The 23,209-nt window shown below is 38.0% G+C and overlaps 1 protein-coding gene across 1 annotated transcript in view; it reads right to left on the bottom strand.

Moving 5' to 3' along the window:
- ITGB3BP (integrin subunit beta 3 binding protein) overlaps positions 1 to 23,209 on the bottom strand; it is a 93,867-nt gene that overhangs the window by 14,173 nt on the left and 56,485 nt on the right. Inside the window, exon 4 of the mRNA XM_024119973.3 lies at positions 19,595 to 19,664. Coding sequence (XP_023975741.2) covers positions 19,595 to 19,664 — 70 coding nt within the window. The remainder of the gene's footprint in view (positions 1 to 19,594; positions 19,665 to 23,209) is intronic.

Genomic DNA, 23,209 nt, shown 5'->3' with positions numbered 1-23,209 from the left:
ATAGCTGTGTATGATAATCTATACCAGTGCAGTCTAACAAAAATATAATGCAAGGGGGCTTCCCTGGTGGCGCAGTGGTTGGGAGTCCGCCTGCCAATGCAGGGGACACGGGTTCGTGCCCTGGTCCGGGGGGATCCCATGTGCCGCGGGGCGGCTGGGCCCGTGAGCCATGGCCGCTGGGCCTGCGCGTCCGGAGCCTGTGCTCCGCAACGGGAGAGGCCACAGCAGTGAGAGGCCCGCATACCGCAAAAAAAAATAAATAAAAAAATAAAAAAATAATGCAAGCCACATATGTAATTAAAAATTTTCTAGTAGCCACATTAAAAGAAGTAAAGAGAAATAGGTGAACTTAATTTTAATGATATATTTAACCCAATATATCCAAAGTATTACCATTTCAGCATGTAATCAGTATAAAAATTATTCGAGATATTTTATACTTACTTTTTTTTTTCAAAATTCAGTGTATACTTTACACGCATAACACATCTCATTTCAGAATAGTCACATTTCAAATGCTCATTAGCCATGTGTGGCTGGCTAGTGACTACTGTTTCGGAGAGCACAAATCTATACTATCGATTTTAAGAGAGAAACTAGATATTCTCTTTAAATGCTTTTCAAAATCACATCAGTATTATCCATTAACATTTGTGTGCTATTAAAAAATAAGACAAATGTGATGTTAAATGTACATACACAATGAATATGAACAGTATGTTTTTCTTTTTTTAATTAATTTTTTGCTGCATTGGGTCTTTGTTGCTGCACGTGGGCTTTCTCTAATTGCGGCGAGCGGGGGCTGCTCTTCGTTGCGGTGCGCGGGCTTCTCATTGCAGTGGCTTCTCCTGTTGCGGAGCACGCGCTCTAGGCGCACGGGCTTCAGTGGTTGTGGCACACGGGCTCAGTAGTTGTGGCTCGCAGGCTCAAGAGCGCAGGCTCAGTAGTTGTGGTGCACGGGCTTAGTTGCTCCGTGGCATGTGGGATCTTCCTGGCCCAGGGCTCAAACCCGTGTCCCCTGCATTGGCAGGCGGATTCTTAACCACTGTACCACCAGGGAAGTCCCTGAACAGTATGTTTCAACTAAGTAAAATATATATCTAAGTATGCAACAAGGAATGGAGAGAAAGCATTATGCAAAAGCTAAAAATTATGTGAGGATAGTGGAATTACAGGTCATATTCTTTCTTTAAAAATTTTCCTTTATTATTATGCATTTTAAATTAGAAGTCATCTATCTGTCTGAGGCCTCAACTGCTCACCACTGGAACCTCAGTTTGTGACAGATATCATAAAAGGATTCCAGCTCCTCCAATTGAGCTCCAAAAGCCTGAAGGAGCAAGACGTCTTAAGTGACTCCCACCCAGGGCTGGGAACTTCCAGGTTCCCCTATATTATACGTAAGCCTACTAAGTGCTTCAGAAGTGCAAAGCTGAGGCAATTAAGCTACTCTGCTATGAGAAGGAGTCCTAGAGGCTCTTTTCCTTGCATCCCTTTCCTGGGAGGATTGGAGGGGCAGAGCTTCTCCACACTGTCTTATCATACCTTAAGGAACTGATGCTGTTCCCTGTACTACCCTCAGGGAACTGTGTGGGAAGGGTTGGGTCCTGCAGGGTTGCCATCTGAATGACTCAAAGGAGCTCTGTTCAGATAGAGTAAGATGTGAATGGTGCCCCCAGGAGCTGTGCTATGTAGCATCCCCAACAATACTATTAGTAAATCTCTCTCCCAAGTTAAGATAGTTATCCAGCAGCTAAGCAAACTGTTTGTAACCTTGGAGTTTTTGGACTGAGTATCAATTCTCTGAGTATCAAGATATTCTTCACATGCCTAAGCTACTTTTGCAGGGAAACTTGCTTCCACTGCAGGACCAAGTAGAGTAGTGGACACTCCATCACTCCTGTAATTTTTATTTATTTATTTATTTTTAAAAAAAATTTTTTGCGGTACGCGGGCCTCTCACTGTTGTGGCCTCTCCCATTGCAGAGCACAGGCTCTGGACGCACAGGCTCAGCGGCCATGGCTCACGGGCCCAGCCACTCCACGGCATGTGGGATCTTCCTGAACCGGGGCACGAACCCGTGTCCCCTGCATCGGCAGGCGGACTCTCAACCACTGCGCCACCAGGGAAGCCCTGTAATTTTTATTTTAATTTCCTTTCCTTTCCTCCTTCTCCTCCTTTACTTCTTCCTAGATGAAATCGACTCCTTTTCCCATCTCGGTGGCAACGAAATTCACAGAATGGTTTTAAAACTGTCATCCAACTGTTAAATTTTGAGAAATTCAGGAAGTGTGTTCTCCATTTCTACAGCTTCTGACTCAGTGGACAAGGCTTCATAATCTTAAACTACTTGCTGAGCAGCTTTTGGGAGAAGAATGGTTGCCACTGTCTTCATCCTAGACAAAATGGTAATTTTTAGATTTAATCCCATTTGTGCTGGAGACTGGATTTTTATTGCTGCCAATAGCATTTTCTATATTTTCAATGGATGGTTCAAACTGTACTTTGTTGCCTTAAGACAGCATCACTGTTTGTGTTAATATCATCTCGATGTCCCTTCACTAATTATTTCTGAAAACCAACAATCTTTTATTCCTGCCTGCAGAATACATTTGTTACAAAATTTCCAAGTTACTGTTGCTCCCTCTTTCAAGTTGGTGAGTGAAAGTGTCATCAGTAGGTGCCATTCATATTTTATAGAACACTACTCCTTTCTTAAACAGATTTGCCTCTGGCTGGACTAAATTGGATCAAATCCTTCATCTTATAATGACCATTGCAAGCTATGCAGATGTTGATGGGTACTGCATCCTGATATCCAGTGACTGCTGCCAGCTTCATGGCATCCTTATAAGATTTGATCACATCCTATATTACGGCCAAAGACCACTGTAGTACAACTTGAGAAATCTGAAATCTTGGTCCTCCTTGAATGAATCTTTTTTTGTTTGTCAGTAGAGTAAAAGTCCAGCATCATCTTTTTTTTACCAACTAGTATTTTTAAAGTGTCTGAGTTAGTCCTCTAAGAGACTTTTAAAAAGAAACTATGATCCAGTTGCTCCGGCACAACAGAAAGTTGTTCACGTTTTGACATGTTTTTGCCAGACTGCCTTATGTCAGGGTATATTCTTATGGTATGTTCACTATGAATATCTCTTTTTCTCTTGAGAAAGCCACATGCCAAAAATTCAGGGTTTTCGGTGCCTTTTCCAATTTGCCTAGAAAAGTCTCACTGTGAAATTCAGAGTTCTCTCATTTTCCCCAAAGAGGAAGTCTTATTATTCTGAAGAACAACTGAAATTAGATGCTTCGACCACATAAAATCCATGGAGGGATGTAGCCATTAATTATACTTTAAATTTCTTCCACAGAAATTTCTTCAGTTTCAAGCAAGTCATATGTAATGTAACTTTCAAAACTATCATTCTGCTCCAATTCTGTTTTTTTTTCCCATCTTAACTGCTTTCAATTATTTTCCATTCTTACCTCCAAATTTAGCATCATCATTTTCCTTTTCTCCATAAAGTTCCTCAGATATATTCTGAGGGGAGAACTAAAAGAATAAGGAGAAACTATCATTAAATTGGTGGGTCTGACTAAAAATTGCTGATACAGGTGATTAGCAAGCATTAACTCAGCTGTTGCTGTGCCATTCTAGATGTGGAAGAAGGGAGGCAAACGAGATAGGAAAGGAGCCCACTAATGTCTTCAAGATTCCCTAGCATGCAACCCATGGTGCCTACTGTATTAACTGTGCAGGCACTGTGGGTGTAGTGAGAGAAGAGGAGAAACATCTAAAAGCCATAATGGTCTTTAAAGATCCTGATTTCCCCCTTTCTGTAACTTCCAATTGTTTGGCATCTGTCTTCCTCACCAGATTGTAAGTTCCATGAAGGCAAGGACAGTCTCTACTTGTTTACATTATAAACCAAGTTACCTAGCATGGTGTCTGTAGTATGGTAGATATTATTTGATGGATCAATGAATAAAACAAAAAAGACCTAGTCCAGTAAACATCCATTCCTAGATCCAAGTGAAATATGCTCATCTTTAATTTTTTTTTTCTTTTACGTCCTTCTAATCATAGACTTCATAGTTCATGTTTGTTACATCACTGAGAAAGCTGGGTGGGGGAAACAAGGAGATGCTGGTCAAAGAGTACAAGGCTTCATTTATAAGATGAATAAGTTCTAGGGATCTCATGTACAGCACAGTAGCTATAGTTAAAAATACTATATTGTATACTTCAAATTGATAAGAGAGTAGATCTTAAGCATTCTCACCACCAAGAAAACAAGGTAACTATGTGAGATGGTAAATATGTTAATTAACCTTACTGTCATAATTATTTCACAATGTATACATATATCAAATCATCATGTTATACACTTTAAATATATATATTTTATTTGTCAACTATACTTCAATTAAGCTGGAAAAAACTTGAAGAAAAAGAAACTTAATTTTCTCAGTCCCTTAACCTTCTGCCAAACATATGCGTGTCTAATATGTAATCCTGGATTTCCTACCTATTTGTTTTCTTCATTCCTGGCCCAAGCTGTGAGTGCTAGAGAAAACTTACAGCACTACTGATGGTCAATATTACAAGTACATATATGATTTTGCTGGGCCCCTGATGCTGATGAATATTAATGAATATTCTCTCTTTTACAAACCACTGCTCAAAATAATGGTCTAGATCAATCTCCACTTCCTCCATCCTGAAAGTATATTCAAATATTCAGATTTCTGCCTTACTACTCTACTAACACTATACTCTCAAAGGCCACAAGTGAACTCTTAATTAATTCCATTACTAAAAACTTATCTGAAAGTCACTACCCATAAGAGACTGTATTTTTATAAAATCTCAAGAAACCTGAGCTGCATGTACATAACAGGGATAAAATCCTCAAGATTTTCCTTTTTTAAAATTTATTTTAATTTTTCTTTCAGTTTTATTGAGATATAATTGACATGCAGCACTATATAAGTTTAAGGTGTACAGCATAATGATTTGACCTTCCTACATAACGAAATGATTACCACAATAAGTTTCATGGACAAGTTTTTCTTTATTTTCACAATATTATGTATACACTACCAAATGTAAAATAGATAGCTAGTGGGAAGCAGCCACATAGCACAGCGAGATCAGCTTGGTGCTTTGTGACCACCTAGAGGGGTGGGATAGGGAGGGTGGGAGGGAGACGCAAAAGGGAGGAGATGTGGGGATATATGTATATGTATAGCTGATTCACTTTGTTATAAAGCAGAAAGTAACACACCATTGTAAAACAATTACACTCCAATAAAGATGTTAAAAAAATGTCTTATACAGATCACTGAACCTCTATTTACCTAACTAACTCTATTAATCTAAATTATTTTGGATGATGATAGCTGGATTATAAAAATGAAATATATTGCTAACATTTTTTGAGCTCTTTCCAAATACAAGGCATTGTATTTATTACTTTACAAGCTGTATCCTGTTTAATCTTTAAAACAACTCTCTGGGGACTTCCCTGGTGGCGCAGTGGTTAAGAATCCACCTGCCAATGCAGGGGACATGGGTTTGAAATCTGGTCCGGGAAGATCGCACATGCCGCAGAGCAACTAAGCCCGTGCACCACAACTACCGAGCCTGTGCTCTAGAGCCCGCGAGCCACAATATAGAGTCCACAAGCCACAACTACTGAAGCCGGCACACCTAGAACCCGTGCTCCGCAACAAGAGAAGCGACCACAATGAGAAGCCCACGAACTGCAACGAAGAGTAGCCCCTGCTCACTGTAACTAGAGAGAGCCCACGCGTAGCAACAAAGACCCAATTCAGCCAAAAATAAATAAATAAAAGTAAATAAATTAAGACAAAAACAACAACAACAAAAAAACAACTCTGTGGTAAATATTATCTCCATTTTATTGGTATGGAAACTGAAGCACAAATAAATTATTTAATTATTCAAGGGTACACAATAAGGAGCACAGTCAGGACTTGAACCCAGGTGTGTTTTTTTTCTCTTTATTTTGAGGTAATATTGGTTTATAAAATTATGTTTCATGTGTACAACCTTATATTTCCACTTCTGTATACACTACAGTGTGCTTACCACCAAAAATTTAGTTTCCATCTGTCACCATACAGTTGATCCCCTTTATCCATTTTGCCCTCCCTCTGTCCCCTCCCTTCTGGTAACCACTACTCTGTTCTCTGTATCTACATGTTTGTTTTGTTTAGTTCTTTATTCTGGTTTTTTGTTTCTCTGTTTTTCATATTCCACATATGAGTGAAATCATGTTGTATTTGTCTTTCTCTGACTTATTTCACTAAGCATATACCCTCAAGGTCCATCCATGTTATCACAAATGGCAAGACTTCATCTTTTTATTTTATGGCTGAGTAGTATTCCATTGTATGTATATGCTATGCCACATCTTCTTTATCCATTCATCCACTGATGGGCACTAAAGTTATTTCTATAACTTGGCTGTAAAATAATGCTGTAATGAACATAAGGGTACATATATCTTTTTGAATTAGTATTTTTGTGTTCTTTGGATAAATACTCAGAAATGGGATAACTGGATCATATGGTAGTCCTATTCTTAATTTTTTGAGGAATCGCCATACTGTTTTCCAAAGTGGCTACACCAATTTACATTCCCACCAACCGTGTATCAGACAGTATACTCTTTTGACATCAGTCTTAGCAATATCTTTCTTGACATATCTTCTCCGGCAAGGGAAACAAAAGCAAAAATACATCAGTGGGACTACATCAAACTGAAAAGCTTCTGCACAGCAAAGGAAACCATCAACAAAATGAAAATGGAACCTACCGAATGGGAGAAGATATTTGCAAATCATATATTCAATAAGGGGTTAATATCCAAAATATATAAAGAACGCATATAACTCAACAACAAAAAACTGATTAAAAAATAAGCAGAGAAGCTGTATAGACATTTTTTCAAAGAAGACACTGACGTCCAACTGGCACATGAAAAGATGCTGAACTGAGGTGTTTCTGACCTATGTTTATAATAATACTTCCCAAAGTGTAACTCACCATTGGCATCAAAATTCCTTGGTGAGACTGGTAAAGATACAACTTTTTTAAAACTAGGCTGCATTCAAGATCTACTAATCAAGAATATCACTAGATGGGGACTAGAAATACGTTTTTCCAGGAGATTCTTATGCACATCAAAATTAATTAATGGCATTTTTCTCCGAAGAAAGACTGGTTAAATAAAAAATCTGGACAATATAAAAAATTGGATATTTCTTGTCAAAAGAATTTTTTTTCTGCATTTAGGTCTATTTATTCCATTATATTCATAAAAGCTTTCTCAGAGAGGTTTTCTTTAGCTGTTCCTGTAGCTGTTTTTCTCTTTTTTAATTTTATTTTGGAGTATAGTTGATTAACAATGTTGTGTTAGTTTCAGGTTTACAGCAAAGTGATTCAGTCATACATACACATGTATCTATATTTTTTCAAATTCTTTTCCCATTTAGGTTATTACAGAATACTGAGCAGAGTTCCCTGTGCTATACAGTAGGCCCTGGTTGGTGATCTATTTTATTTTATTTTTTTTTAATTTTTAAATTTAATTTTATTTATTTTATACAGCAGGTTCTTACTAGTCATCTATTTTATACACATCTGTGTATACATGTCAATCCCAATCGCCCAATTCATCACACCACCACCCCCCCCCCCCCCCCCCCCCCCCTGCGTTAATATACAATATTTGTTTTTCTCTTTCTGACTTACTTCACTCTGTAGGACAGTCTCTAGATCCATCCACGTCTGAACAAATGACCCAATTTCATTCCTTTTTATGGCTGAGTAATATTCCATTGTATATATGTACCACATCTTCTTTATCCATTCGTCTGTCGATGGGCATTTAGGTTGCTTCCATGACCTGGCTATTGTAAACAGTGCTGCAATGAACATTGGGGTGCATGTGTCTTTTTGAATTATGGTTTTCTTTGGGTATATGCCCAGTAGTGGGATTGCTAGATCACATGGTAATTCTATTTTTAGTCTTTTAAGGAATCTCCATACTGTTCTTCATAGTGGCTGTATCAATTTACATCAGATTTTCTGATGATGCCCATTCTAACTGGTGTGAGGTGATATCTCATTGTAGTTTTGTTTGTTTGTTTTTGATAAATTTATTTATTTATTTATTTAATTTATTTTTGGCTGATTTAAAGCTTTGAAGTTTCATTAGGTCCCATTTGTTTATTTTTGTTTTTATTTCCATTACACTAGGAGGTGGATCCAAAAATATCTTGCTGTGATGTATGTCAAAGAGTGTTCTTCCTATATTTTCCTCTAAGAGTTTTATAGTGTCTGGTCTTACATTTAGTTCTCTAATCCAGTTTGAGTTTATTTTTGTGTATGGTATTAGGGAGTGTTCTAATTTCATTCTTTTACATGTAGCCGTCCAGTTTTTCCAGCACCACTTACTGAAGAGACTGTCTTTTCTCCATTGTATATCCTTGACTCCTTTGTCATAGATTAGCTGACCAAGGTTATCCATTTTAAATATAGCAGTGTGTACATGTCAATCTCAAATTCCCAATCTAGCCTTCCTTCCTACCCTTCTGCCCTGGTAACCATAAGTTCTCTCTCTAGGTCTGTGAGTCTGTTTCTGTTTTATAAATAAGTTCATTTGTATCATTTTTTTTTTTTAGTTTCTGCATATCAGCAATATCATATGATACTTGTCTTTCTCTGTCTGACTTACTTCACTTAGTATGATAATCTCCAGGTCCATCCACGTTGCTGCAAATGGCATTATTTCATTCTTTTTAATGGCTGAGTAATATTCCATTGTATATATGTACCACACCTACTTTATCCATTCATCTGTCAATGGACATTTAGGTTGTTTCCATGTCTTGGCTATTGTAAATAGCACTGCAATGAACACTGGGGCGCATGTATCCTTTCAAGCCATGTTTTTCTCTGGATATATGCCCAGGAGTGGGATTGCTAGATCATATGATAGCTCTATTTTTAGTTTTTTAAGGAACCTCCATACTGTTCTCCATAGCAGCTGTACCACTTTACATTCCCACCAACAGTGTAAGAGAGTTCCCTTTTCTCCACACCCTCTCCAGCATTTATTATTTGTAGACTTTCTGATGATGGCCATTCTGACCGGTGTGAGGTGCTTTCTCATTGTAGTTTTGATGTGCATTTCTCTAGTAATTAGCGATGTTGAGCATCTTTTCATGTGCCTCTTCATCATCTGTATGTCTTCTTTGGAGAAATGTCTATTTAGGTCTTCTGCCCATTTTTTGATTGGGTTGTTTGTTTTTTTTGTTATTGAGCCACATGAGCTCTTTGCAAATTTTGGAGACTAATGCCTTGTTGGTTGCATTGTTTGCAAATATTTTCTCCCATTCTGTGGGTTGTCTTTTCCTATTGCTTATGGTTTCCTTTGCTGTGCAAAAGCTTTTAGGTTTAATTAGGTCCCATTTATTTTAGTTTTTATTTCCATTACGCTAGGAGTCAGCTCAAAAAAGATATTGCTGCGATTTATGTCAAAGAGTGTTCTGCCTATGTTTTCCTCTAAGAGTTTTATAGTACCCAGTCTTACATTTAGGTCTTTAATCCATTTTGAGTTTACTTTTGTATATGGTGTTGGAGAATGTCCTAATTTCATTATTTTATATGTTGCTGTCCAGTTTTCCCAGCAGCATTTATTGAAGAGACTATCTTTCCTCCATTGTATAGTTTTGCCTCCTCTGTCATAGATTAATAGACTATTGGTGTGTGGGTTTATTTCTGGGCTTTCTATCCTGTTCCATTGACTTATATTTCTGTTTTTGTGCTAGTACTATACTGCTTTGATGACTGTAGCTTTGTAGTATAGTCTGAAGTCAGGGAGACTGATTCCTCCAGCTCTGTTTTTCTTTCTCAAGATTGCTTTGGCTATTCAGGGTCTTTTGTGTCTCTATACAAATTTTAAGATTTTTTTGTTCTAGTTCTGTGAAAAATGCTATTGGTAATTTGATAGGGATTGCACTGAATCTGTAGATTGCTTTGGATAGTATAAACATTTTGACAATATCGATTCTTCCAATCCAAGTACATGGTATATATTTCCATCTGTTTATGTCACCTTTGATTTCTTTCATCAGCTTCTTATAGCTTTCAGACTACAGGTCTTTTGTCTCCTTAGGTAGGTTTATTGGTTCTTGCCCTCTTGTGGGCAGGGCCGTGCTCAGGAAGACTTTAAGCAGCCTGACTGCTGATGGGTGGGGCTACGTTCCTGCCCTGTTGGTTGTTTGGCCTGATGTGTCCCAGCACTAGAGCCTATGGGCTGTTGGGTGGGGCTAGGTCTTGGGGAGGAAATGGCGACCTCCAGGAGGGTGCATGCTAATAAGTACTTGCCAGAACTGCTGCTGCCAGTGTCTTTGTCCCCGCAGTGAGCTACAGCCACCCCCCACCTTGGCAGGAGACACTCCAACACTAGCAGGTAGGTCTGGCCCAGTCTCTTATGAGGTTACTGCTTTTTTTCCCTGGCTCCTGGTACATGAGACCTTGTGTGTGCCCTCCAAGAATGGAATTTCTGTTTCCCCCAGTCCTGGGGAATTCCTGCGATCAAACCCCACTGGTCTTCAAAGCCAGATTCTCCTCCCGTTGCCAGACCCCCAGGCTGGGAAGCCTGACGTGGGGCTCAGGACTTCCACTCCTGTGGGAGAACTTCTGTGGTATAATTATTTTCCAGTTTGTGGGTCGCCCACCAGAAGGGTTTAAAATTTGATTTTATCATGATTGTGCCCTTCCTACCATCTTGTTGTGGCATATTCTTTGTCTTTGGATGTACGGTATCTTTTTTGGTAGGTTCCAGCATTTTTTGTTGATGGTTGTTCAGCAGTTAGTTGTGATTTTGATGTTTTTCTAAGAAGGGGTGAGTTCACATCCTTCTACTCTGCTTTCCTGCCAGACAATGCATATTCAAGTAGTCCCTGTAGCTGGTTTTTAATTGAAAAATTTTTTTCTTATTGTGGCAAAATATATATAAGATTTTCCATTTTCACCATTTTAAAGTGTACAATTCAGTGGTACTAGTTACATTCACAACATCGTACAACCATCACTACTATCTATTTTCAAAACTATTATATTACCACAAACAGAAACTCTGTAACATTAAGCAATAACCCTTAGCCTCTGGGTATCTCTGATCTACTTTCTGTCTCTTTGAAGTTGTCTATTCTAGATATTGCATATAATTGGAATTGTATACTGTTTGTCCTTTTGCATTTGGCTTATTTCACTTACCATATGCTTTCAAGGTTCATTGTGTTTATAGCATGTATCAGAACCTCGTTGCTTTTTATTACTGAATAATTTTTGTACATGGTGTAGAATTTTGATAGGCATTACACTGAATCTGTAGATCACTTTGGGTAGAGGTATTGACATCTTAACAAATTAAATCTTCTGTACATGAACACAGGCTGTCTTTCCATTTATTTAGGTCTTCTTTAATTTCCCTCAGCAATACTTTGCAGTTTCCAATGTACAAGCCTTTCACCTCTTTGGTTAAATTTATTCCTAGGTATTTTATTCTTTTAAATGCTACTGTAAATAGAATTGCCTCCTTCATTTCCTTTTCAAATTGTTTACTGCAGGTGCATAGAAACACAATTGATTTTTTTTTTTTAAGATGTTGGGGGTAGGAGTTTATTAATTAATTTATTTATTTTTGCTGTGTTGGGTCTTCGTTTCTGTGCAAGGGCTTTCTCTAGGTGTGGCAAGCAGGAGCCACTCTTCATCGTGGTGCGCGGGCCTCTCACTATCATGGCCTCTCTTGTTGTGGAGCACAGGCTCCAGACGCGCAGGCTCAGTAGTTGTGGCTCACAGGCCTAGTTGCTCTGCGGCATGTGGGATCCTCCCAGACCAGGGCTCGAACCCGTGTCCCCTGCATTAGCAGGCAGATTCTCAACCACTGCGCCACCAGGGAAGCCCCCACAATTGATTTTTGTGTATTGATCATATACCCTGTAATTTTGCTGAATTTGTTTATTAGTACTAGCAGTTTCTTGTGCATTCTTCGGGAGTCTCTCTCTATAGGATCATGTCATCTGCAAACAGAGGTAGTTTTATTTCTTCTTTTCCAGTTGTATGCCTTTTCATTCTTTTTCTTATCTAATTGCTCTGGCTAGAATTTTCAGTAAAATATTGAATACCAGTGGTGAAAGTGAGCATGCTTGTCTTGTTATTGATGTTTGGAGGAAAGTTTTCATTCTTTCAAGAATTTTAAACAGTTGAAAATAAAAGTAAATACTGGTTTCCCTCTTAGTCTTTGATCACCTACAGAATATATGCATAACTATATCTTCATCCTAAGCTTTTGATAAACATTTTCAACTAACTTACCCCCAGAGACCCTCATTTAAGCAGAAAATGATCCATATGTCGGTATTCTTGTTCTTTGATTAAATACTTAAAATACAGTAAAGAGAAAATCAGAATTCTGAAATGTGGTTACTTGTCACAATTAAATTGTATAGATAAAAAACAAAACCCATTTCTGGCATAACATTACTTTTAAAAAGGTCTTATTTGGATTAGTATAGAAATAAAAGTTACTCTTCTGCCTATAAGAGAATAAACCAGTGATTGAAAATACACTTTATACAGCAGGAGGGATCCTTGTGGTGACAGGACTATTCTGTATCTTGACTGTGGTGGTGGATACATGAACCTACATATGTGATAAAATTGCATAGAACATATACACACATATACGAATGAATATGTATTGTAAAATTTAGAAAACTGAATACAGATTGGTGCATTGTGTCAACATCAATTTCCTGGTTCTGATATTGTACTACAGCTTTGGAAGATGTTATCATGTCAGGAAAGTGGGAAAAGGGTACACATGATCTATGTTTTGCTTCTCAAAATGACAAACCTACAATTATATGAAAATAAACTTTATAGAAGGACAGTCACCATTACTGCATTTTTTGTAGCAGTGCCAGCAGCAGCAAAAAATTGCAAAGAGGAAGAAAAACCAATGGCAGTGAATTATATATTTTCCTTTTAGAGAATAAAGAATATGGAAGTTCACATGAAATATTAATGTGTAGGTGTTTGTTTAATTTATAAACAAACTTTATTGACATATGGAGCTTTATTGACATGTCACTAATTGCTGGTTTTCTGGGAAAAAAAAATTTACCAAAAACATGGAACTATATTTTCCTGCTGGAGAATTCTTACATTTAAAACTTGCCAAGTCGATTAACAGGCAGTGATTTCAGGACATATTTGTAAGTGGAAAAGAGCGAAGTATGCAAGAGTATAAACTGTATGCCATCTTTGTAAAAGAAGAGAAATGAGATAAAATAAAGGAAACGGCTTAATTTTATAAAAATAAACATGTGAAAGGTAAACCAGAAACTAATTAATTTGGTTACTTATAGGGACTACACAGAAGGAATGCAGCAGGGAATAGTAACACATCTCTATGTATACTTTTTTGTAAAGTTTTGACTTTTGGAACCATATCAGTTGTTTTCCATAGTCAAAAAACAAAAATAAAAAAGGATGAGAAAAAAAAATCAAAATTGCATATAAACATCAACAAGCTAACTTAACTATTTCAAATGACTGACTAATTCTTCATATGGAGAACTAATCCAAGTAGTTCTGAACACAGTAATTTGACTATATACCTTCAAACTAAACACAAAAAAAGAATGCAAACAAAAAGGTTTTGCAGGTTTGTTTTTAGCAATGCAGGAATTTTGAAACTATTTTGTGTATATTGTAGGAATAAGCAAGTGTGCAAATGGACTGCTAATAGGAGCCAGAGATCTACTGTTTGAAAAGGAGTGCAAATATGGAAAGGGGGAAGGCAAGGAAAGACACTATATCACTATGAACTCATGAATTTCAAAAAGGCCAGCTAACAGAAAGAATGATGGGGTTAGAAAATCACTGCTATGCAACCGTCTTAGTAATACTGGCTCAGTAAATTGCCTTCCCCAGTTGGGTGGGCATCATCCAATCCACTGAGGGTCTGAATAGAAGAAAAAGCAGAGGAAGGGAGGATGGGTTCCCTGCCTGCCTGCTTTAGCTGGGATATTGCTCTTCTGCCCTTGAACTGAGATTTACACCATTGGCTTCCCTGGTCATCAGGCCTTTGGTCTTGGACTGAAATTACACCACTGGCTTTCCTGGATCTCCAGCTTGCTGATGGTACATGGTAGGACTTAGCCTCCAAAATTGCATGAGTCAATTCCTCATAATAAATCTATCTATATAGGTAATTGTATATATAATTCATTATTAATCTATTATTAATGAATAATTATTACATCAGGAATAAATTTTTATTGGCATTATTATATTACTATATATATGTACATTTGCTATTGGTTCTGTTTCTCTGGAAAACCACAACCTAATACAATTGCCAAAACAAAACATAAAATGTTACAATCATTTAAAATTGATCTAAAAATACAAAATGTTCGGTTTAATTTCAGGTTTTAAAAAATCCAAGTCTTTGGAATGGTTTAACAAAATAATAAAACAAATCTAAACAAATGGAATAAATAAAGAGCTTATTACTAAAGCTAATAAAATAGCTCTGTTGACTAGGTCTGAGTAATTTTATGATGGGTGGAAAAAAACAATCAGAAACACATAATTTTTATACATTGTAAGATATCTTGGCTTGTACTTAAATTCATTAATTCTAACACCAAGTCATGGAGTGATATACATAAATAACAGGGATCTTTAGAAACAAATATTGAGGGAAATTAAATAAATATTGGCAAATTCCTAAGTGAACCATAACAAAGGTTCTTGCTCCTCCCTTGCTACTTGAAAGCTCACTGCTATGGGAGCTACTATGTATATGTAAAACTGCATCACTTTGTTGTACTAACACAACATTGTTAATCAACTATACTCCAATATAAAATAAAAAGTTAAAAAAATGTCAAGTTGTAAGCAGACAGATGGATTCAGAAGAAGAAAAAAGGAAAAACACTATGAAAACTTAGGCTAGCTTAAGTGGAGCTGATTCAGGGGAAAGCAACAGCTAAGTCTGGTTTGCTTACATGGTATCACTACGTCCAAAAATATTTTCTCATTGCCTGTCTACTTTTACTTCTAAGTTTGTTATACTTCATACAACTGTATCAGAGATTAATTTGTTTAACAGGTAATTGCTTTCAAATACAAGATGATATGTGATTCAAAAATTGTTACTTGCCACTTGCTTTCTATATATCCCTTTGTACAGTTTGAGTTTTTATTATGTACATCTGTCTCTCTCTCTCTTTTTTTTTTTTTGCGGTGCACGGGCCTCTCACTGTTGTGGTCTCTCCCGTTGTGGAGCACAGGCTCCAGACGCGCAGGCTCAGCGGCCATGGCTCATGGGCCTAGACGCTCCACGGCATGTGGGATCCTCCTGGACCGGGGCACGAACCCATGTCCCCTGCATCAGCAGGCGGACTCTCAACCATTGCGCCACCAGGGAAGCCCCTACTGTCTCTTTTAAAATATATTAAATGAATTAAACAACAAAAAAAATGCTTCTCACTTAATATCTAGTTGAGATTGGTTTCACCAAGGAAACTGGAACTTTGGTTAGAGGAAGGAGGAATGGTAATTAACAACAAAAATATCTGTGGGATAGGGCACATGAAAATATTTGGAACTGGGGGGAGTATGGCTAGGGAAAGCAGCTATAAAAACAGATAAAGGGGTACGGGTGATAGATGAAGCTGTCAAAGAAGGAGACCTCTTTGAGAAAACTCTTCCCTTTGTCCCTACTGTACTCTAAGTGGCACTCTCCATATCTTTTTATCTAGACTACTACTGATTAATACTATACTTCACCTACATTATGAAAAAAATAGACTTGCAGCCCTGACTTGAGGTTATAACCACAAATAACAACACAATTTGTATGGAAAATGCATTCTAAGGTTCACTCAAATGATTTAAAAAACACTCAGACCCAAGACTGAACCAGAAAGAAATAGAAAATATGAACAGACTAATCACAACTACTGAAATTGAAACAGTAATTTAAAAACTACCAAAAAAAAAAAGTCCAGGATCAGATGGCTTCACAGGCAAATTCTACCAAACATGTGGACAAGAGTTAAAACTGACCCTTTTGAAACCATTCAAAAAATTGCAGAGGAAGGAACACTTCTGAACTCATTCTATGAAGTCAATGTAACTCTGATACCAAAAGCAGACAAACATATCACAAAAAAAGAAAATTACATGCCAATACACACATGTAAAAATCTTCAACAAAATATGAGCAAACCGAATCCAATGATACATTAAAAGGATCATACATCATGATCAAGTGGAATTTATCCCAGGGATGCAAGGATTTTTCAATATCAGCAAATCAATCAACGTGAAACACCACATTAACAAATGAATAATAAAAAGCATGTGATCATCTCAACTGATGCAGAAAAAGCTTTTGATAAAATTCAACATCCATTTATGATAAAAACTCTCGAGAAAGTGGGCATAGAGGGAATATACCTCAACATAATACAGGCCATATATGACAAACCCACAGCTAATATCATACTCAACAGTGAAAAGCTGGAAGCATTTCCTCTAAGATGAGGAACAAGACAAGGATGCCCTCTCTTGCCACTTTTATTCAACATAGTTTTGGAAGTCCTAGCCACAGCAATCAAAGAAGAAAAACAAATAAAAGTAATCCAAATTGGAAATGAAGTAAAAGAAGTAAAACTGTCACTGTTTGCAGATGACATGATACTATACCTAGAAAATCCTAAAGATGCCACCATAAAACTACTAGAGCTCATCAATAAATTGGTAAAGTTGCAGGATACAAAATTAATATACAGAAATCTGTTGCATTTCCATACACTAACAGCGAAAGAGAAATTAAACAATCCCATTTACCAGCATATCCAACAGAATAAAATACCTAGGAATAAACCTACCAAAGGAGGAAAAAGACCTGTACTCCAAAAACAATAAGACCCTGATGAAAGAAGCTGAAGATGACACAAACAGAAACACCATACACCTGGATTGGAAGACTCAATATTGCTAAAATGACCATACTACCCAAGGAAATCTACAGATTCAGAGCAATCCCTATCAAATTACCAATAGCATTTTTCACAGAATTAGAACAAGTAATTTAAAAATTTGTATGGAAACACAAAAGACCCTGAAGAGCCAAAACAATCCTGAGAAAGAATGGAGCTGGAGGAATCAGGCTCCCTGACTTCAGGCTATACTGCAAAGCTACAGTCATCAAAACAGTATAGTACTGGCACAAAAACAGACACATAGATCAATGAAACAGGAGAGACCAGAAATAAACCCACACACTTATGATGATCAATTAATCTACAACAAAGGAGGCAAGAATATACAATGGAGAAAAGACAGTCTCTTCAATGAGTAGTGATGAGAAAACCGAACAGCTACATGTAAAAAGATGAAATTAGGACATTCTCTAACACCATATACAAAAATAAAATGTATTAAAGATCTAAATGTAAGACTGGATACTATAAAACTCACAAAGGAAAACACAGGCAGAACACTCTTTGACATAAATCGCAGCAATATCTTTTTCGAGCTGACTCCTAGCATAATGGAAATAAAAACTGAAATAAACAAATGGGACCTAATTAAACCTAAAAGCTTTTGCACAGCAAAGGAAACCATAAGCAATACGAAAAGACAACCCACAGAATGGGAGAAAATATTTGCAAACAATGCAACCAACAAGGATTAGTCTCCAAAATTTGCAAAGAGCTCATGTGGCTCAATAACAAAAAAACAAACAACCCAATCAAAAAATGGGCAGAAGACCTAAATAGACATTTCTCCAAAGAAGACATACAGATGATGAAGAGGCACATGAAAAGATGCTCAACATCGCTAATTACTAGAGAAATGCACATCAAAACTACAATGAGAAAGCACCTCACACCGGTCAGAATGGCCATCATCAGAAAGTCTACAAATAATAAATGCTGGAGAGGGTGTGGAGAAAAGGGAACCCTCCTACACTGTTGGTGGGAATGTAAAGTGGTACAGCTGCTATGGAGAACAGTATGGAGGTTCCTTAAAAAACTAAAAATAGAGCTACCATATGATCTAGCAATCCCATTCCTGGGCATATATCCAGAGAAAAACATGGCTTGAAAGGATACATGCGCCCCAATGTTCATCGCAGTGCTATTTACAATAGCCAAGACACCAAAGCAACCTAAATGTCCATCAACAGATGAATGGATAAACAAGGTGTGGTATATATACACAATGGGATATTACTCAGCCATAAAAAGAATGAAATAATGCCATTTGCAGCAACATGAAAGGACCTAGAGATGATACTAAGTAAAGTAAGTCAGACAGAGAAATACAAATATTATATATGATATCACTTACATGTGGAATCTAAAAAAACATGATACAAATGAACTTGCTTACAAAACAGAAACAGACTCACAGACACAGAAAACAAACTTATGGTTACCAAGGGAAAAGTGGTGGGAAGGCAGGGATAAATTAGCAGTTTGGGATTAACAGATTCACATTACTCAATATAAAATAGATAAACAACAAGGACCTACTGTATAGCACAGGGACCTATATTCAATATCTTGTAATAACCTACAGGTTGTAATAACATATATATACACACACACACACACACATATATATGTATATAAAACTGAATTGCTTTGCTGTACACCTGAAACTAACACAACATTGTAAATCAACTATACTTCAATTTAAATAAATAAATAAATAACATTTCGAAACATAACCCATAACCCATTTCTAAGTTAGAGTAGATATATTAACTTACAACATGAGACCATAAGCTCCCAATGGGTAGATGTTTCATTTTCCTCATTTTTACCCATCCATCATATTGTATGGCACACAGAAGATACAGCTGGAAAGGTAAATGAGCTGAACATATGAAGTACTTTAAAACTTTAATCCCATGTTCTGCTTATTTCAATTTTTTCAGCCTCAGTGGATAAATATAAATATTCTTCCCAGAATACATAGGCAGTAGCTTTTTACACATAATCACTTCATTCAAGGCACCCTTGACAGGACAATATGAAAATGATTGATAGCCGATAAGCCTTCTAGGTTCCTCTAGATTCCTTACTCTGCTGGCTTCACTGTGTTCCGAGCTCTTGAAACAGCAATTATGTTCCAAGACAATGTATTACTTGTCCATCCATGTAAATCCAAAGAGGGTGTTTCCCTCAGTTTTACCCTAAGCTAGTCTCTTATGCATAGGCTGGGGAAACTGGACTAAATGGGTATTAAAATAAAGACATCATATATCACCATCATATGAACATGGCAAAACACATTATAAATAAAGTATTTTACTTCTTTAAGAAAAAATACTTCTACTCAGGTATAAACTATTCATTTCTGCAAAGAAATGATTTATCTTAAATCATCACTTTAACAAATATGACCTTTTTCTTTTAAGACACACGAGTATATTATTTCAGCAACAACAAACTTACTCATCATTCTCTTGTGTAGTAGATTCCTTTCTTTCGGTTATACTGAGGTGATTCCAGTTTTTCCTCTTTCCTATATGTGTGCAATAAAAAGAATGTAAAGTTAAGGCAAAAACTGTCAAATTTTAAATAGAATTTAAATCACCAACTTTTCAATAGAAAATAAAAGGGTAGACAAATGAAAGAAGAGTAGGTAAAGAAAAAGTATCCTGAAATTTCTTATGGGAAAATTTTTTCACTATTGTGGATAACTTTTCAATAGGTAGTTTTTTTTTTTAATTTACCAGTCTCCTAATTTTATATTCATGATTACATTATATAGAAGAAATAATCTTTTGAATAAAATTTCCATTGGAACTTGGTATATTAAAAAGAAAAACTAGATAAACCCACTTTGATAATATAATTAGTTTAAAATACATTAGTTTTTCATCAAATATTTTAATGAGGAGGGACCTTCAAGATGGTGGAGGAGTTAGACATGGAGATCATCTTCCTACCCACAAATACATCAGAAATACATCTACATGTGGAACAACTCCTACAGAATACCTACTGAACGCCGGCAGAAGACCTCAAGAAATTCCCCACGTACCTGGGTAGGGCAAAAGAAAAAAGAAAAAACAGAGACAAAAGAATAGGGACGGGACCTGCACCTCTGGGAGGGAGCTTGAAGGAGGAAAAGCTTCCACAAACTAGGAAGCCCCTTCACTGGCGGAGACGGGGCGTGGCAGGGGTAAGCTTCAGAGCCACAGAGGAGAGCACAGCAACAGGGGTGCAGAGTGCAAAGCAGAGAGACTCCCGCACAGAGAATCAGTGTCGACCAGCACTCACCAGCCCGAGAGGCTTGTCTGCTCACCCAGATGCCAGGGCAGGTGGGGGCTGGGAGCTTCGGCTTCAGCTTCAGAGGTCAGATCCCAGGGAGAAGACTGGGGTTAGCTGTGTGAACACAGCCTGAAGGGGGCTAGTGCACCACAGCTAGCTGGGAGTCCAGGAAAAGTCTGAAACTGCCTAAGAGTCAAAAGACCATTGTTTCAGGGTGCACGAGGAGAAGAGATTCAGAGCACTGACTAAATGAACTTCAGAGACGGGTGCAGGTCACGGCTATCAGCCCGGACACCAGGGACAGGCATGAAACACTAACGCTGCTGCTGCAGTCACCAAGAATCCTGTGTGCAAGCACAGGTCAATATCCACACCCATGCCCTGGGAAGCCTGTGCAGCCCACCACTGCCAGCGTCCCGTGATCCAGGAACAACTTCCCCAGGAGAACACACGGCATGCCTCGGGCTGTTGCAACGTCATGCAGTCCTCTGCCACCGCAGGCTCACCCCACATTCTGTACCCCTCCCTCCCCACAGCCTGAGTGAGCCAGAGCCCCCGAATCAGCTGCTCCTTTAACCCACTCCTTTCTGGCCAAAGAACAGATGCCAGAGCGTGACATACATGCAGAGGCAGGGCCAAATCCAAAGCTGAACCCTAGGAGCTGCGCGAACAAAGAAGAGAAAGGGAAATTTCTCTGTGCAGCCTCAGGAGCAGTGGATTAAATCTCCACAATCAACTTGATGTACCCTGCATCTGTGGAATACTTGAATAGACAACAAATCATCCCAAAATTGAGGCGGTGGACTTTGGGAGCAACTACAGACTTGGGGTTTGCTGTATGTGACTGACTAGTTTCTGTTTTTTATGTTTATCTTAGTTTTTAGCACTTGTTATCTTTGGTGGATCTGTTTATTGGTTTTGCTGCTCTCTTTTTTTATTACCTTTTTTATTTTAATAATTTAAAAAAATTTTAGTTTTAATAATTTTATTTTATTTTATTAAAAATTTATTTTTTCTTATTTCTTTTTTTTAATCCCTTTTCTTACGAGCCATGTAGCTGACAGGGTCTTGGTGCTCCAGCCAGGTGTCAGGCCTGAGCCCTGAGATGGGAGAGCCGAGTTCAGGACATTGGACCACCAGAGACCTCCCAGCCACACATAATATCAATCGGCGAGAGGTCTCCCAGAGATCTCCAACTCAACACTAAGACCCAGCTCCACTCAACGACCAGCAAGCTCCAGTGTTGGACACCCCATGTCAAACAACTAGCAAGAAAGGAACACAACCCCACCCATTAGCAGAGAGGCTGCCTAAACTCATAATAAGTTCACAGATACCCCAAAACATACCACTGGATGCAGTCCTGCTCACCAGAAAGACAAGATCCAGCCTCATCCACCAGAACACAGGCACCACTCCCCTCCACCAGGAAGCCTACACAACCCACTGAACCAACCTTACTCACTGGGGACAGACACCAAAAACAATGGGAACTAAGAACCTGAAGCCTGCAAAAAGGAGACCCCAAACACAGTAAGTTAAGCAAAATGAGAAGACAGAGAAATAAATACACAGCATATGAAGGAGCAAGGTAAAAACCCACCAGACCAAACAAATGAAGAGGAAATAGGCAGTCTACCTGAAAAAGAATCCAGAGTAATGATAGTAAAGATGATCCAAAATCTTGGAAATAGAATGGAGAAAATACACGAAACATTTAACAAGGACCTAGAAGAACTAAAGAGCAATCAAACAATGATGAACAACACAATAAATGAAATTAAAAATTCTCTAGGGCTTTCCTGGTGGCGCAGTGGTTGAGAATCTGCCTGCTAATGCAGGGGACACGGGTTCGAGCCCTGGTCTCGGAGGATATCACATGCCGCGGAGCAACTGGGCCCGTGAGCCACAACTACTGAGCCTGCGCGTCTGGAGCCTGTGCTTCGCAACAAGAGAGTCCGCGGTAGTGAGAGGCCCGCGCACTGCGATACACTGTGGCCCGCTTGCCACAACTGGAGAAAGCCCTCGCACAGAAACGAAGACCCAACACAGCAAAAATAAATAAATAAAACTCCTACCCCCAACATCTTCTTAAAAAAAAAGATTCTCTAGAAGGAATCAATAGCAGAATAACTGAGGCAGAAGAATGGATAAGTGACCTGGAAGATAAAATAGTGGAAATAACTACTGCAGAGCAGAATAAAGAAAAAAAAAATGAAAAGAATTGAGGACGGTGTCAGAGACCTCTGGGACAACATTAAATGCATCAACATTCGAATTCTAGGGGTCCCAGAAGAAGAAGAGAAAAAAAAAGGGACTGAGAAAATACTTGAAGAGATTATAGTTGAAAACTTCCCTAATATGGGAAAAGAAATAGTCAGTCAAGTCCACGAAGCACAGAGAGTCCCATACAGGATAAATACAAGGAGAAACACACCAAGACACCTATTAATCAAGCTATCAAAAATTAAATACAAAGAAAAACTATTAAAAGAAGCAAGGGAAAAGCAACAAATAACATACAAGGGAATCCCCATAAGGTTAACAGCTGATCTTCCAGCAGAAACTCTCCAAGCCAGAAGGGAGTGGCAGGACATATTTAAAGTGATGGAAGGGAAAAACCTACAACCAAGATTACTCTACCCAGCAAGGATCTCAGATTTGATGGAGAAATTAAAACTTTACAGACAAGCAAAAGCTAAGAGAATTCAGCACCAGCAAACCAGCTTTACAACAAATGCTAAAAGAACTTCTCTAGGCAGGAAACACAAGAGAAGGAAAAGACCTACAATA

This window comes from Physeter macrocephalus, chromosome 4, assembly GCF_002837175.3.
Source record: "Physeter macrocephalus isolate SW-GA chromosome 4, ASM283717v5, whole genome shotgun sequence".
NCBI classification, from domain to species: Eukaryota; Metazoa; Chordata; class Mammalia; order Artiodactyla; family Physeteridae; genus Physeter; species Physeter macrocephalus.
This window is presented reverse-complemented; position numbering and strand designations above follow the sequence as displayed.